This window comes from Kwoniella pini, chromosome 4 (assembly GCF_000512605.2).
Source record: "Kwoniella pini CBS 10737 chromosome 4, complete sequence".
NCBI lineage: Eukaryota > Fungi > Basidiomycota > Tremellomycetes > Tremellales > Cryptococcaceae > Kwoniella > Kwoniella pini.
The window spans coordinates 1,864,557-1,878,111 of NC_091719.1; the positions used below are offsets into that span (position 1 = coordinate 1,864,557).

The window sequence follows — 13,555 nt, forward strand, 5'->3', positions numbered from 1 at the left end:
TATAGTCTAGTCATGTATCATTTATATATGTGAATTGGATTCTGTCCACTCTGATTGTTATAATTTTTAAATTTATACACCTGTGCATTTTCTTTAAAATCCTTGTCTATCCATCCAACGTTCAACTTGAATTCGCCCATTTTCATTTAAACCACTTTCAAATCCTTCTTCATCTAAAACACCAATTTCAATACCTTTATTTCTTCTATTTTTAAACCATCCTTTCTTTTCTTCATCAGTATTTGGATTTGGTAATTGTCCATATTCTCTAATTAATCTATTTGATACACTTAAATTTCTTAAACTTTGTTGATTTGATAAAATTAAAATAGGAAAATGAGGTTCAAAAGTAAAATTTGGAAATTTAAAATTTGATTTATTTTGTAATTCAATTGAACGTTCATCTTTATCTGATAAAGGATTAATTAAAATTAATCCAGAAGAAGGATTATCTTCTATAAAAGATTGTGCTAAAATTGTTGATTTACCAAATGCAATTAAAATAGGTGGAAATGGAATTGATAATAATCTAATTTCAGATGATAATAAATTAACCATTGATTTTAAAATTGATATATCTTCTTTCATTTCTTCTAATTCAGATGATTTTGAAAATTCAGTTGGTGATGAGATATCAATTTCAACAGAAGTATAACCTTTTTCTGCAAACATAGATGACCAATCTACCCAACTAATCCAACATCATTCATTCAGCAAAAAAAATCATCAACAATAAAAGAAGGAAAATAAAAACCAATTTAACTCACTCTGTTTCATCTTCTAATCCTTCAACACCTTTCATACGTAGAAATACAATTGGATAAGGACTTTCTCTACTTGCCGCTGGTGAAGGTTGTCTAATCAATCTTCTAGTACATTGTACTTTGCTATGATCAGGCGCCGAACCAAAAAATCTTAAAGGTACAATAAAGCTAAAACCAATGCTCAAAGTCAGAGGCTTAAGAGGTTGAAGAAAATGTCTTGCGCGGGAAGTCAAAAGGGGCATCGTATTTGTTACTGGTTCAATATACTAATTGCTAGAGGGTTAGGATGTATCGAGTGTGTCCTGATGTAAGACTTATAATTGACCAGTTTGTTGAAACGAAATATATGACTATAAATCAATGATCAATGAAATTGGATGAACCGGTTATATAGGAGAACATGACGTCAGACTCGCTCAAATGATACCCCCCATCCATTAATTCAATGCATGATGCAACATGTAAAGCAATATCAATATATAAATTTTGCACATAATCATCCTCAATATGAAGGAGACAAGATTGAGAATCCTCTCCTCATGAAATGTAATTTGAATGTAATTATATGGGAAGGAAGGCGATAATGGGTGACTAGCCATTTACATGATTCCTCTGATGATGGCAACTGGTTGACAGAAAAGTATCACAGGCACTAGGTGTGATGATCACTATACTTCGGATGTCCTGTCCAGCATGTAGCAACACATACTAGTCTTGTGTTTGCCATAGACCATATGATTTACCCGGGTTGGTCTGCCATAGTCGGATTGTACCTATTCACAAGATGAGACCCATGATCAGTAACGTGTCACGTCATCAACCGTAATTTTCCCCTATTCAGAGTCATCCGCCAGCAAATCCACCCTCAAGGCAAAGTTGCACTCACCATCCTCAGATCCACTCGCATAAACTTCCCCATCCGGACTATAGCTCGCGCAAAGCACGGGTCCGTGATGTCCTTTATATACCTCCTTTTCCTTGCCTGAATCTAAATCATACACTCTGACCCAGGGATCATTGGTAGATCCAACGACGAATCGGTCTCGGGCGAAAGGGTGAAGTGAGGCTGAAGTAGGTGGGTGTGGTAATTCGACGGTCACGGGTGGGTGTTGCCTAACACAGCATAGGGTTATTAGCACATAATTTTCATGATACACATATGATCAATGAGGATTCGAGACAAGGTGTCAATGGATTTGAGAATATAGGCACGATGTAGCAAGAAATTGACGACTCACCTCAAGATGTCCAAAAAGTGCACTTTCTTGCCAGCAGTAACGCTCAAAGTTCCCCCACCATGAGCCAATTCCATAGAAGAGATAGATTCTCCTAAATCAAGCTGAGCAGTTTGACTCAACGTTCTAAGATCCCACCATCTGACCAGACCATCTTCTGAAGCGCTGACACCCATTGTTCCTCCTGATCCTTCATCCCAAACCAGACTTCTAACTATTCCATCTGTGGATAATCCATCAGGTCTACTTCCAAGTATCAAAGGTTCAGCATCTGGTCGACCTAAATCAAACAATCTAATTTTCTTCTCATGTCCACCGGTCAAAAGATATTGAGGAGTTTGTTGAGGGTTCAGAGCTACTGATCGAACTATGTGGTTATGTGAGAATGTATGAAGGGCTTCTCCGGAATTACAATCCCATATCTTGCTATGAAAGTCGTCCAAAATCAGTATCAGCAGATCAACCAGGCCATTGAGCTGAACGCATACTCACGCTGTGAAATCTGCACTTCCAGTCACTGCTTTTGAAGTATCAAGTGAGATTTTGGAAGACCAGACCGCTCCTTTGTGGCCTATAAGGAAATGAATATGAGCTTATCCTTCGGAAATAAACAGAAAATCATGTGGAAAAGCGACTCACCTAGAAAGGTACCTATCCAATCACCCAACCAGCTTCGTAGCATGGGATTTCCATCTTTGCAAGCTGAAATCAAAAGATAGGTTCCATCGTCAAGTAAATTAGAGAATGATAAATGGGTTACAGGTCTAGTATGACCGGAACATAATAAAGGTTGAACTTTGACAGCTGAATTTCCGTTCGAATCTCCTGGTGCAGGTGTGCTTGAATGTGAGTGTGGATTGGAATTGTAGCCGTTGCTGTATGACATGGTACTGGAAGAAAGTCGCTTATATTTTTTTGTTCAAATGGATCTGGTTGGAGTTAGGTTAAGTCAGGTTGTGTATCGAAATAGGCTCGTGTATGGTCTGAGTGGGTTTGTATATGGAGCTAACTGAGGGCGAGCAGCTGATATGAAAGCTGTAGGAATGAAAGAGGTGGGTGAATAGTGGAGTTTGAGCAACAATATTGACGTATTGCTGGAGAAGCCTTCAAGGCTGGAGAATCATAAATGTCGACTTGAAGAACAGATACGTCTATGAAGAGCGGAAAACAAGGTGTTTGAAGCAGGAGTTTGACTATTCTATTGGAATCTATGCTGATGTTGGTACAGTTTGTATTGATGTGATTTGATGCACAAGTATGCTGAATTCTTGACACAAGCTTGGGATTCAAAGATAAAAGCGATGACGCGACAATTGATTTAATTTCGTTATTTGCTAATCTGTTGCTAAGTGATTTCGGCTGGGTATAATTTGAGGGCTTTCGCTCTCCTTTTATGGGATTCGGTATGATTCGTTGAGATATATAAGAATAGAGAAAGATACTGGTAAGGCACTGAGAGGATAAAGAGGATATGAAGGATTTAAAGAAGAAGAAGAATAAGGATGTTCAATTCAACATGATCAATTATAACTCAAGACGCGTTACACTGAAGTGCCACATTGGTTTATTAAGAGAGATATCGCCGTATAATCCCGCTTCACCTTGACTTTAAGTTAATATCATTCATCTAATTCATAACATAAATATTAAACATTACTTTCATCTTCGATATATACCCAAGTCATCATCATATCCCTTAAAAGCCAATTTGGCAATCTTACAACGAATAGCTCGACCCGACTCCGTCTTTCAATATGAAGCTCGTCAGGTTAGTGTACTTTTTAGTCGAGGATTATTCGGAATACTTCGCGAGAGAATCAATTTGGAGACGACCGGTCGGTTGCTGCCAATGATGCTCGCGACATCGAAGCTGTTGAACAGTTTAGAAGCCAACGGATGATTGTCTTACGAAGCATCGGATTCTAGGGAGGTGCGGATAGAGCTGGATGTGTGGGATGGTCTGATATCCGAGTTAGGAATAGATGAAGAACACAGGAGAAGGGATTCATTTAAATTGGAGATCAAGCTGATCATATGGTTCTTTATAGGTTCTTGATGAAGCTCAACAACGAGACGGTCACGATCGAGCTCAAAAATGGTTCGATAGTGCATGGTACGATCACCTGTAAGTTGGCTTTTGAGAAATACCGAGTAAGATGGTACGAAAGGAAAGACGCTGATATATTAGGATTCTCACATTCTTATGCCTCTGTTCACCTGTTTATACTCAACTTCAATCTCTCTGATGTTCATTCGAAAAATCATACAGCCGTCGACCCACAAATGAACACTCATCTCAAATCCGTCAAACTCACTCTTAAAAACCAACTTCCAAATCAACCTCCGTTATCTCTCGATTCCATTGCTATAAGGGGTAACAACGTCAGGTATTACATTTTACCGGATTCTTTACCATTAGATACATTATTGGTGGATGATATGCCAAAGGCTAAACGAAGGAAGGATGGTGCGCCAAGAGGAGGTGCTGCTCGAGGAGCGAGAGGTGCACCTATGCGAGGTGGACGTGGAGGTGGTGGAGGTGGTGGCAGAGGAGGTCCAAGAGGTAGAGGAAGGGGTTTCTAAGCTGTAATCAAAGGAAAAAACTATGGAAATTGAGACAAATATAGGGAAGACTTTAACATGGTATCAATAGACAGGTTACATGTTATCATTATATCCGCATGACCAAAATGCATCGCACATTAAATGTAAAATTCTTTGTATAGGTAAATCTGGGTCCTGCCTAATACCTCCCCATGATCGGTGTGTACTGATCGAAGGTCAGACACAGCGGAATGATGGACTCCTCAGAAGTGATACGCTGTCTGCAACATAGATACTTTTGCCCACTTGGCGTCAACCTCCACTTGATAAGTTCACCTCGTTACATTGTAAATCCATCTTCCTCTTCGGCATCTTCATCCTAAACTATAAGTTAGGTCATAACAATACCTCCTCACAATCTGATACCAATCAAGGTTCATTCCTTCACCTGCACAAGTGTGTCGCCGTAGAACATGTCAAACTCGTCCAAAATCAATGCCCGAGCTGGCCCTTCCAACCCCGTTTCACGAAATCCTGTCCGTTTAGCTGTAGCCCAACGTCACTCGGTGATCGATGCTTCTGCCAATGCAAGTGGACGAGCCGCACCAGCAGGCGAGAACAAAATCATAGTCCAAAAAGAACCAACAGATAATGATACTTTATTACGAGCATCAGTCAGGAAAGCTCAATTGCAAAGAAGGGTAGATAGATGGATAGACAAATTAATGGAAGAGACCGTTGATCGACCAACATTCAAAAAAGTTGTGAGTGATATTCATCCTCTCTAAACGGTTATCAAACCCTAAAAGCCGCAAGGCATATCTAGCATCGTCAAACTTATAAGCAGATTTACGTGACATTGTTGAAGCTGACTCATGCTGCAGACGGCCCATCTAACACCTTCGCAATATAATGAAATAACACATGAAAGACACTTAAATTCCATATGTTCTTATTCATTATGTTCGAATGCTCCAAAAAGGGAATACTCAACAGCTAGGAGATTCAAGATATCAACGACAAATCGAACGATAAAGGAGAAAGAAGGTAATCCAGAAGATGGGTATTGTAGTAAGAAATGTACGATTCGATCAAATTGGGTAGAGAAAAATCTAAAAGATGAAGCTATTTGGCTTAGAAGTCAGATTGAGGAATTTGATTTACTTGAGGAACTTGAAGAGCGAGGAGAATTCAATTGGAATACACCAGAGGGAAATTCTAATCTACAAAAACGGCAAAAAATCCAATCACCTTCTCCGAAGCCGATTACCGAGACCAACGATAACAAGAGCTCTAATCATGAAATACCATTTGATGTTCCCGTTCAGTCCGGCGGTTCACAAATACCGAACAGGAACAAATCTTCTGACACTCCTGACTCGTCTAAAGCGGTTATTCCAAGTCAACCAGAAAATCCCATATCCAACCTTATTGCCAATTTAACAATATATGAACATCCTATACCATCTACACCACCGATCGCCCCTTCACTTACCAAGTCCTCCATCGCACAATCACCCACTTCGACAATTTCGAAGCCAAATCAAGCCCAAAATAAAAGTATCGAACCCTCCACGAAAGTCATAACAATACCCGGACAATCAGATCTGGCCTCGCCTAAAGACGCTCGTCGTGCACAATCATCATTAATTGGTTCAGGTACAAGCGGATTATCAAATACTTTTGTCAATGCTTCGAAGCCTTTGGCTCATCTAGCTCAGGATGATAGTGATGTCGAGGAAGAAAGGGAAGAGAGTGATTGGGAGAAAGAGATGGGCTGGGGCGAAGATGATGAGGAGATGCGAGGGTTTTGGGAGGAAGCTAGATTGGCTAGAGAGATAGCTGAAGACGGCGAGAAATAGCTATGATATGTTATCGTTGTACAGTAAGTCATTGTCATGATGGGCTGCATTCACTCGCATCACAGGATCAGAGGTATATATATAAATACAAATGGCGGCTCCCTCTCGCTTTCGTCCTGGTATGAAGGAATGAAGGGGTATATGATGGCGAAAAATTAATAATGGTAATAAATTTACAACAAGTGATCTTCACTTCAATCCAGAATCCAGCAGTAAATTCAACCTGTCTCAGTCTTTTCCTTCTGGTGTGATGTTCCAAACTACGAGAATTATTGGAAAAGTTAGCAATGTCATTTCGAGACACCTCCAAATGTCTGCTTACGTTGTCTCCAAAAAGTGGACGGATCTTCGGAATCTTCGGGAACTTGAGGACCTTCTTTACACGGCGTAGTAATCACGCTATAATTACCTTTCCTGTCCCATGTCAGACATCGGTTTGACGTCTCATTAACCTTTACTGAAATTCGTTTATCCTCTTGATATGTCCATCTATTTTGTTTTTACAATATTGAAAAATTAGCATTATAATGACCTAATAGAAAATTGACTGAAACATATGGCTTTACAGCATAAATTGGTATTAACTTACAATTGTTCTGCTTTTGTATTATTTATGGGTTTAAACATTACGTTACTATCTTTATTAAGATCTCCAGCATCTAAAGCGTAAATAGGCGAAGGTGATGTTAGATCCCAAGAAGTACTAGGAATGTCGTTTCTTAACATAATTATATCGGATTTTGTTGATTCGGTTATATTCCAATAAAGAGGTATTAATGACCAAGGATCACAGGGCTCACTGCCAATCCTCCGTCATATATCTTACCTGAATTAACGAGCTTGTTCACTTCACCATTGGGAGAAGCTGCTGACACGCAAAAATGGCTGACGACATCTTCTTGTGGAAACATCACATTGTAACCGTCTTTTGCTTGTCTCTTCATGCTCCAGACTGGAGAGGTAATCAATAGAGTAACCAAAATATGAAACAACAACATTGTACAACGGTTGATGCTTTCAAGATTGACAAGGTTGAAGATATGTCAAAGTTGAAGAATTGTTGAAGAAAAAATAATATAATAATGCCGCCGAAATGAGATTTTATACCTTGATCAAATTCGAGTTGTCAAATGATTATATGATTGATCAGTACATTTAATTTCGTCTGTCATTTCTTTTGAAAGGAAGTTGTCACCTAAATCCAATTCATAGTTATTTTTCCGTCGACGCATAAAGGTGCAAATCAATAATCATAATCTTTTCCCTCGACATTAAAGGATATCCAGGTAATTTGAGTTTTACCCTCCGTTTCATAATTAACGATCCGAACCGCCCTTTTACTCGTATTCGCTCCCTTTCTCGTCAGTCTGTGAAACACATGCTAGAAGGCATGATAGTAAGGCTGTACAACGCTGATTGCAGAACCGATGTCTTAGGAGCAAAATCAAATTTGGATGGATTATATTATACAATGATACGACTATATGAAAGGATCTGAATCCTAATCCCAGCGATCCCTTGAACTAAACGACACCTATTTTGTGAAAGAGAGCATGGTAAATTTCATTCTCACGCCTTATTGACCATCATCCTCTTTCAATGCCAATGAATTCAAAGCTTTCTCAAGTGGTCCATTACCTCCTAATTCTTTAATCTCCTCTTGGATCTGATCTTGCAGTTGAATAATTACCTTTTTAGTATATTCGAAAGATTTGGTCTCATCTCTTAGATAATCAACTACGTGCTTTTTGAGCGATACTGAATTCGTTTTCTTCTGTAACACATCTACGCATCACGCCACAAGTCAATAATCAATCCAACGTGGCTTCATATCACTTCCAATCGATTGAATATGACTTACTCAGTATTTGTCGATTTGTACTATCTGCTCTAACTCCATGAACTACTGGAAAACTGAATTTCCCTTCTGTTAAATCTTCGCAATATCCCTTATTTGCTTCGTACTATCCAATAGATAAGGAGCATTAGTTTTCGATTAGGATATGACAGTATGGGATTCAATCTAACAAGAATTGAATCTTTAAACTCACTTCACTTGACTGTAAATTCATATAATCATCTCGAATTTGAAACCAAACTGATATCAGGTTGACCAATGGTACATAGTCACTACGATATGACTTCATTATTGAGACTCCTCTTGACAAAACGACACAATGGTGGGATTTGGCGTCTCATGTGATCTCTAAGTGAATGAATACTCACACATCTGAGTCCGATTTGGCCATCATCAACTTGACAGCCAGCCGCAGAAGACCTCCAGCCTCTGAGTCGAGGAAGAAGCCATATCAGCTATTCTGTATCTACACAAGCAGACTGAGGATTGATTGATCTTACTTCCAAGTACCATGTCTACATATTCTTTTTCAGTTGGGCAGGTAAGTGTGTCTCTCCAAAAAAGGTCTAAACCTTGTCCTCGATGAAGATGTAGCAATTCGTCTATGGTGGACAATGACCAACAGTCAAAAGCAAATTCATTCGACGAGATACAGACACGACAAAGACATGAAAACATAAATTGAAAATCAACTCACCTGTAACCAATCCCACAACATCAACTTCCTTCTCTTTTCCTTTTTCTTGATTATCCAAACTCAAATCCGTCTTTCTCAAAGTAAGTAAATCTTGCATAGCTAAAAAATATACATAATTTGCAGTATTAATGGTTTGCGGTATACCATATATTGTATGTGCAACTGGTAATCCTCTTCGTAATTCTGAATTATCTTCTACGTCATCCATTCTATCATTTGACATAAATAATCTCATTAGCTATACAACCTAAATCAAAATCAGAAAAGAGCTGCTGATTACTAGTACTTACAACAAACTTGCATTGTGGAACATCCTAACTATCCTAGTCACCACTTTCAAGCTTTCTTCAGGTACTTTCAACCAAATATTGAAAGCATCTATTAGTTTACCTCGAAATTCTTTACCTGGATTTGCTGAAATATATGTGTATGGTTCAAGTAAGGTCTATTGACGAGAAAGGTAACGGATATTAGCTTTGAGAAAGCTTAGAATATTTGTTCAATAAGCATGAATGTAGACCCATACCCTCTCTTGCGTTGATGTCCATGCTGGGGTATGTAATGTCTTCCTCAAATTAGCGTAGTCCATCTCACTGTGACAAAAGCTTGAGAGATTAAGAAGTATCTATTGATGATCCGATAGGTATTGAATTTCTACAAGGCGTTCGGATGGATATTACAATATGTTCAAATGAGGGTGTAATTTGGTGGCAAAGCAAGTATTATATGAAATCGATTGAGAAATGGGAAGGTCAAGTGAAGTGGAGGCGTTGTTGGCAAGGTAATGAGCGATGACGAGGTACTCTATAACGGCATGCTATCATGATTTACATCGTATATCTAGTTTCCCTGCCAACCATGCATAGGACGAGTCGAAAAATGCATATATAGCTACATGATAATACAACAGATATCAAATACAACCAAGTCTTTACACGTCGTGATGAGGAAATAACCATTCATTCATAAAAGTCATCATAATCATCGTTCAACCAATAACCATTCCCTTCCTTTTTGAGATATCCTTTACTTAATCCCCATTCAACAGCATCTTCAACTATCCAATCACCTAATCTTTCCCATCTACCTTCAATTCCCCAACTTTTGAAAGTATCAGTTAATTCATCAATTGTCATACCATTATTAGATTTCGGATCACTTTTTCTTCTAATTGTATTTTTTCTTAATTCCTTTTCTCTCTTTAAGTGAGGTATACAAAGTGTGAATAATAGTTGACAAGGTAATGGTAAATATCCATATTCATTAATTCCGTTTCTTGATAAAGTAATTTGAACCAGAGATCCTTCTTCTGAAATTGCTCTTATAGCCCAATTTACCAACCTATCCATTTTCTTCAAAATTTCTTTCTCACAAAGTTCATTTTGAATTTTACCTTCCTTACGATCCAATTCAATATCTAAATCTTTTCTAGTGGCTTTACCTTCTCTCATTCTCCTTCGTCTCCTTCGTTCTTCCTTCCTAACTTCATTTTCAACTACTAATCTGGCCAAGGTTTGAAGTCGTTCATTCTCCGAGATTGTCGACGGCATGAACGCTTTCAACGAAGATTTCCATTCTCGTGATTTCAAGCCCGATGAGCAAGAAGAGTTCGAGCGTTTCGAATCAAAACTTCGCTGCGTTGGCGTTGTAGGCAATCCTCTTGGATTTTTATTTCTATTAATTTCAACCGCAGAATTGACTCGAGTACTAGGTTGAAATACCCCTAAGCTAGTTCTAGATCTCGTATTTTTTCCAAAAGGTAATCTTGCCTGACGATGTTCCGGGAAAAGTATTTCTAATTCTTTGTTTAAAGTCATTTGAGATATTTCGGTAAGTTTCAAGACTGATTTGATAGTTTCCTGAGTCATATAATCTAACATGTATTGTCGGAAAGTACGATCTGTTAATTGTGATGAGCGTAACTTGTTTGGATCGCGCAACTATGATCAAAAGGCAAAATATGTCAATAAACTTTTTTATCCTGCTTTCTCAATATAGTAAATCTATAAAAAAGGCGTACCTCTGGTTCAGCATCAATCATACTCAATTCACTAGGTGCTTCACTGGTTAGTGTCATACCGAAAGAATCAGACACATTCGGATCTATGATGTACTTGGAGCCATTCTTTGATGGGGTAATTGTAGGGCCTTGATTGGCGACATTAAGTCTAGGCAAGGTGAAGTGACGAGAATATATGGTTTGATGAAGATTATGCACTTCGGCAGTATGTGTATATTGCTCATCAGGATCGACTACGCCTAAATTACATGTATTGGTTAGCACGTTTCAACTTACAGAGGAATTTCCAACCTTAAATATAACGTACATATTGAACCTCCTGCATTCTCATCAACAACAACTTGTCTCACCCACTCGCTACTTCCATCAGCCTTTCGCCTCATCCACTCATCAATCTTTCCGACAATCCTGACTGTATCTCCAGTCCGTATGTCTTTCCGGGTGTATTGTCTTATCGGAGCCCATTTCATCTTCTGAGATCGTTCAAAGGCAAGAAGTTCCTCTGTGGCTTTGCGTTTTGCTAGTCTGCGCTCTGACGCTGAAGGGAAAGTCTGAGCGGCAGGCTTGCATAAAGTGGGGTCAAAGACATGAGCATTGCTAGACGAAGTGGTCGGATGCAGGCGAAGGAGAGTAGGTAAGACATATTGACCATCACCATCATCCACTATGTATCATCGTTAGAATAGAGGCATGCCAGTAAAAGAAGATAGTCGTTCTTACAGGTGACAGTCATCGATGTGTCTTTGTGATCTACTCCACATACCCAAGCTACAATCTCTATCATTTTACAGGGGAATTGATTAAGCAAAAAGACATCTATTTGGCACTCGTCAGCTCGATTAACGCAGCGGTGACGATACACGTTACCAAAAAGCATGCTCAGCTTCCAGGATGATGACATCGGATCTATGGACAGGCATGAACTTACCTCTTGAGGCATACTGCATCCCTTCAGTACCCAGATTTACCAGCGCCTGCATTCGATAGATATCGCTGATGAAGCATTTCGCTATAGCTTGAGGACGATGAGACCAGCCGATCAAGGACGGAAGGGGAGGCAAGTGATCCAGCGCGAAATTGGACGTCGGTGCATAATTTGACGATATCGAGAGTTTTAACCTAGCCCCTTGTTCAGAAGTTATGTAGTTGTTCATTAGATGCTATATTGACATTGTTATCAAGTGCAAGATTAAAGAAAAAGAAAAAAGAAAGAACGATTTTATTTATTTGTTTACAAGTTGATTTTAGTGAATTAGGATTCTCTCGTCATCCTTTTCATTACCATCGGAAATAAAGTTAACTTCAATTTCCCAACTAGCTCTCCACTTTCTCATTCTTAACTTTTCATTCTTGACCTATCATCCCTTTTAAGCAGGAGCATAATTCGAAGCACCCATCTCATCATGTCAAGATCATCCTTCTTAGCGCCCTTACGGCGAGCTCTTCCTCAGTCGTCCCAAACTTCCCATCGTATACCTATAAGATTCAACACCACCTCCACTTCCTCATCGTCCGCCACTACATCTACTCCTAAATATACTACTCGATCGAGTGTTCGATCAAATATTCTTAGACCTACGACATTGGTACTGATCTGCGTACCTATATTGACTGGTTTCCTAGGGGTTTGGCAATTAAAGAGATTACAATGGAAACTGAATCTGATAGAAGAGGTAGATCGGAATTTACAAAAGAAACCAATGTTATTGCCTGATAACATCAAGTGAGTATATCTCTCGACATATTGCATCAACTTTTGCCCAAAATGATCCTAATCATCAAAGCTGACAGTGATCTTCGTGTACAGTCTGTCAGCTCTTCCCGAATTTTCATTTCGTCGAGTAGTACTTCGTGGACAATTTGAAGGTCCAGCAATCTTACAAGGTCCACAAACTAAAGATGGTTTCCCAGGATATCATTTGATACTTCCTTTTCGTAGAGAATCAGGTTCAATCATTTTCGTCAATAGAGGATTTATAACTACTACTAGAGCAACAGCTATAAGAGAGAAAAGACAAGCTGTACCTGGTTTGACTGAAGATGGGATGAACGGAGATGGAAAGATATATGAAATAGAAGGAATGTTAACTAAAGCTGGAGAAAAGACTTTCTTTACACCTGAAAATCAACCTTTGACTAATGAATGGTTCTGGAAAGATTTAGCTGGAATGACTGCTTGGGCTGGAGGAGAGAAAAGAGGTATTCAACCTGTTTTAGTAGATGCCATCGAAGGTGAGTCTTTGTTCCTTCTAGACTATCATAATGATAACCTTCCATAAGCTGATATTTTTATCCAGAACCCGATGTGTCGTATACTATGCTCATGAATCAAGGTGTACCTGTGGGTAGACCTCCTCATGTAGAATTGAGAAATCAACATGCTCAATATGCAGGTATATGGTCAGTTCAACTCTCTACCTCTTATGTTATATTGTTGTACAGGTCAAACTGACAATGTATATCGCTTCATCAATCCAGGCTATCGCTTTCCGCTTCGACTACTGTCATGTTAGTATATGTCTTGACGAGGGGTAGAGGAGCACCCAAAAGCAGTAGACCAAGGATATGATCGTTT

The 13,555-nt window shown here is 39.0% G+C and overlaps 8 protein-coding genes across 8 annotated transcripts; 3 read left to right on the forward strand and 5 right to left on the reverse strand.

Annotated features, from left to right (window-relative positions):
• Positions 1–93: 93 nt before the first annotated feature.
• On the reverse strand, positions 94–1,006 carry I206_103719 (uncharacterized protein; the record flags this gene model as incomplete). The annotated part of the gene is made up of 2 exons (XM_019153054.1): positions 94–691; positions 768–1,006. 2 exons carry the CDS (start codon positions 1,004–1,006, stop codon positions 94–96), a joined length of 837 nt encoding a protein of 278 aa, XP_019013215.1.
• A 466-nt stretch (positions 1,007–1,472) lies between these two features.
• I206_103720 (uncharacterized protein) lies at positions 1,473–2,885 on the reverse strand (the record flags this gene model as incomplete). The annotated part of the gene is made up of 5 exons (XM_019153053.1): positions 1,473–1,537; positions 1,651–1,877; positions 2,003–2,425; positions 2,492–2,570; positions 2,639–2,885. The coding sequence occupies 5 exons, from the start codon at positions 2,883–2,885 to the stop codon at positions 1,473–1,475; spliced, it is 1,041 nt and encodes a 346-aa protein (XP_019013214.1).
• Positions 2,886–4,033: 1,148 nt separating this feature from the next.
• I206_103721 (uncharacterized protein) lies at positions 4,034–4,582 on the forward strand (the record flags this gene model as incomplete). The annotated part of the gene is made up of 2 exons (XM_019153052.1): positions 4,034–4,124; positions 4,269–4,582. The coding sequence occupies 2 exons, from the start codon at positions 4,034–4,036 to the stop codon at positions 4,580–4,582; spliced, it is 405 nt and encodes a 134-aa protein (XP_019013213.1).
• Positions 4,583–5,016: 434 nt separating this feature from the next.
• Positions 5,017–6,405, forward strand: I206_103722 (uncharacterized protein; the record flags this gene model as incomplete). The annotated part of the gene is made up of 2 exons (XM_019153051.1): positions 5,017–5,307; positions 5,428–6,405. 2 exons carry the CDS (start codon positions 5,017–5,019, stop codon positions 6,403–6,405), a joined length of 1,269 nt encoding a protein of 422 aa, XP_019013212.1.
• A 228-nt stretch (positions 6,406–6,633) lies between these two features.
• Positions 6,634–7,131, reverse strand: I206_103723 (uncharacterized protein; the record flags this gene model as incomplete). Its single annotated transcript, XM_019153050.1, has 3 exons — positions 6,634–6,665; positions 6,728–6,894; positions 6,995–7,131. 3 exons carry the CDS (start codon positions 7,129–7,131, stop codon positions 6,634–6,636), a joined length of 336 nt encoding a protein of 111 aa, XP_019013211.1.
• Positions 7,132–7,981: 850 nt separating this feature from the next.
• I206_103724 (uncharacterized protein) lies at positions 7,982–9,549 on the reverse strand (the record flags this gene model as incomplete). Its single annotated transcript, XM_019153049.1, has 8 exons — positions 7,982–8,190; positions 8,267–8,369; positions 8,457–8,535; positions 8,632–8,692; positions 8,764–8,865; positions 8,961–9,169; positions 9,251–9,405; positions 9,487–9,549. 8 exons carry the CDS (start codon positions 9,547–9,549, stop codon positions 7,982–7,984), a joined length of 981 nt encoding a protein of 326 aa, XP_019013210.1.
• Positions 9,550–9,919: 370 nt separating this feature from the next.
• Positions 9,920–12,134, reverse strand: I206_103725 (uncharacterized protein; the record flags this gene model as incomplete). The annotated part of the gene is made up of 5 exons (XM_019153048.1): positions 9,920–10,900; positions 10,981–11,219; positions 11,288–11,644; positions 11,701–11,796; positions 11,909–12,134. The coding sequence occupies 5 exons, from the start codon at positions 12,132–12,134 to the stop codon at positions 9,920–9,922; spliced, it is 1,899 nt and encodes a 632-aa protein (XP_019013209.1).
• Positions 12,135–12,383: 249 nt separating this feature from the next.
• Positions 12,384–13,549, forward strand: I206_103726 (uncharacterized protein; the record flags this gene model as incomplete). The annotated part of the gene is made up of 4 exons (XM_019153047.1): positions 12,384–12,703; positions 12,788–13,212; positions 13,278–13,380; positions 13,459–13,549. 4 exons carry the CDS (start codon positions 12,384–12,386, stop codon positions 13,547–13,549), a joined length of 939 nt encoding a protein of 312 aa, XP_019013208.1.
• Between the last annotated feature and the right edge of the window lie 6 nt (positions 13,550–13,555).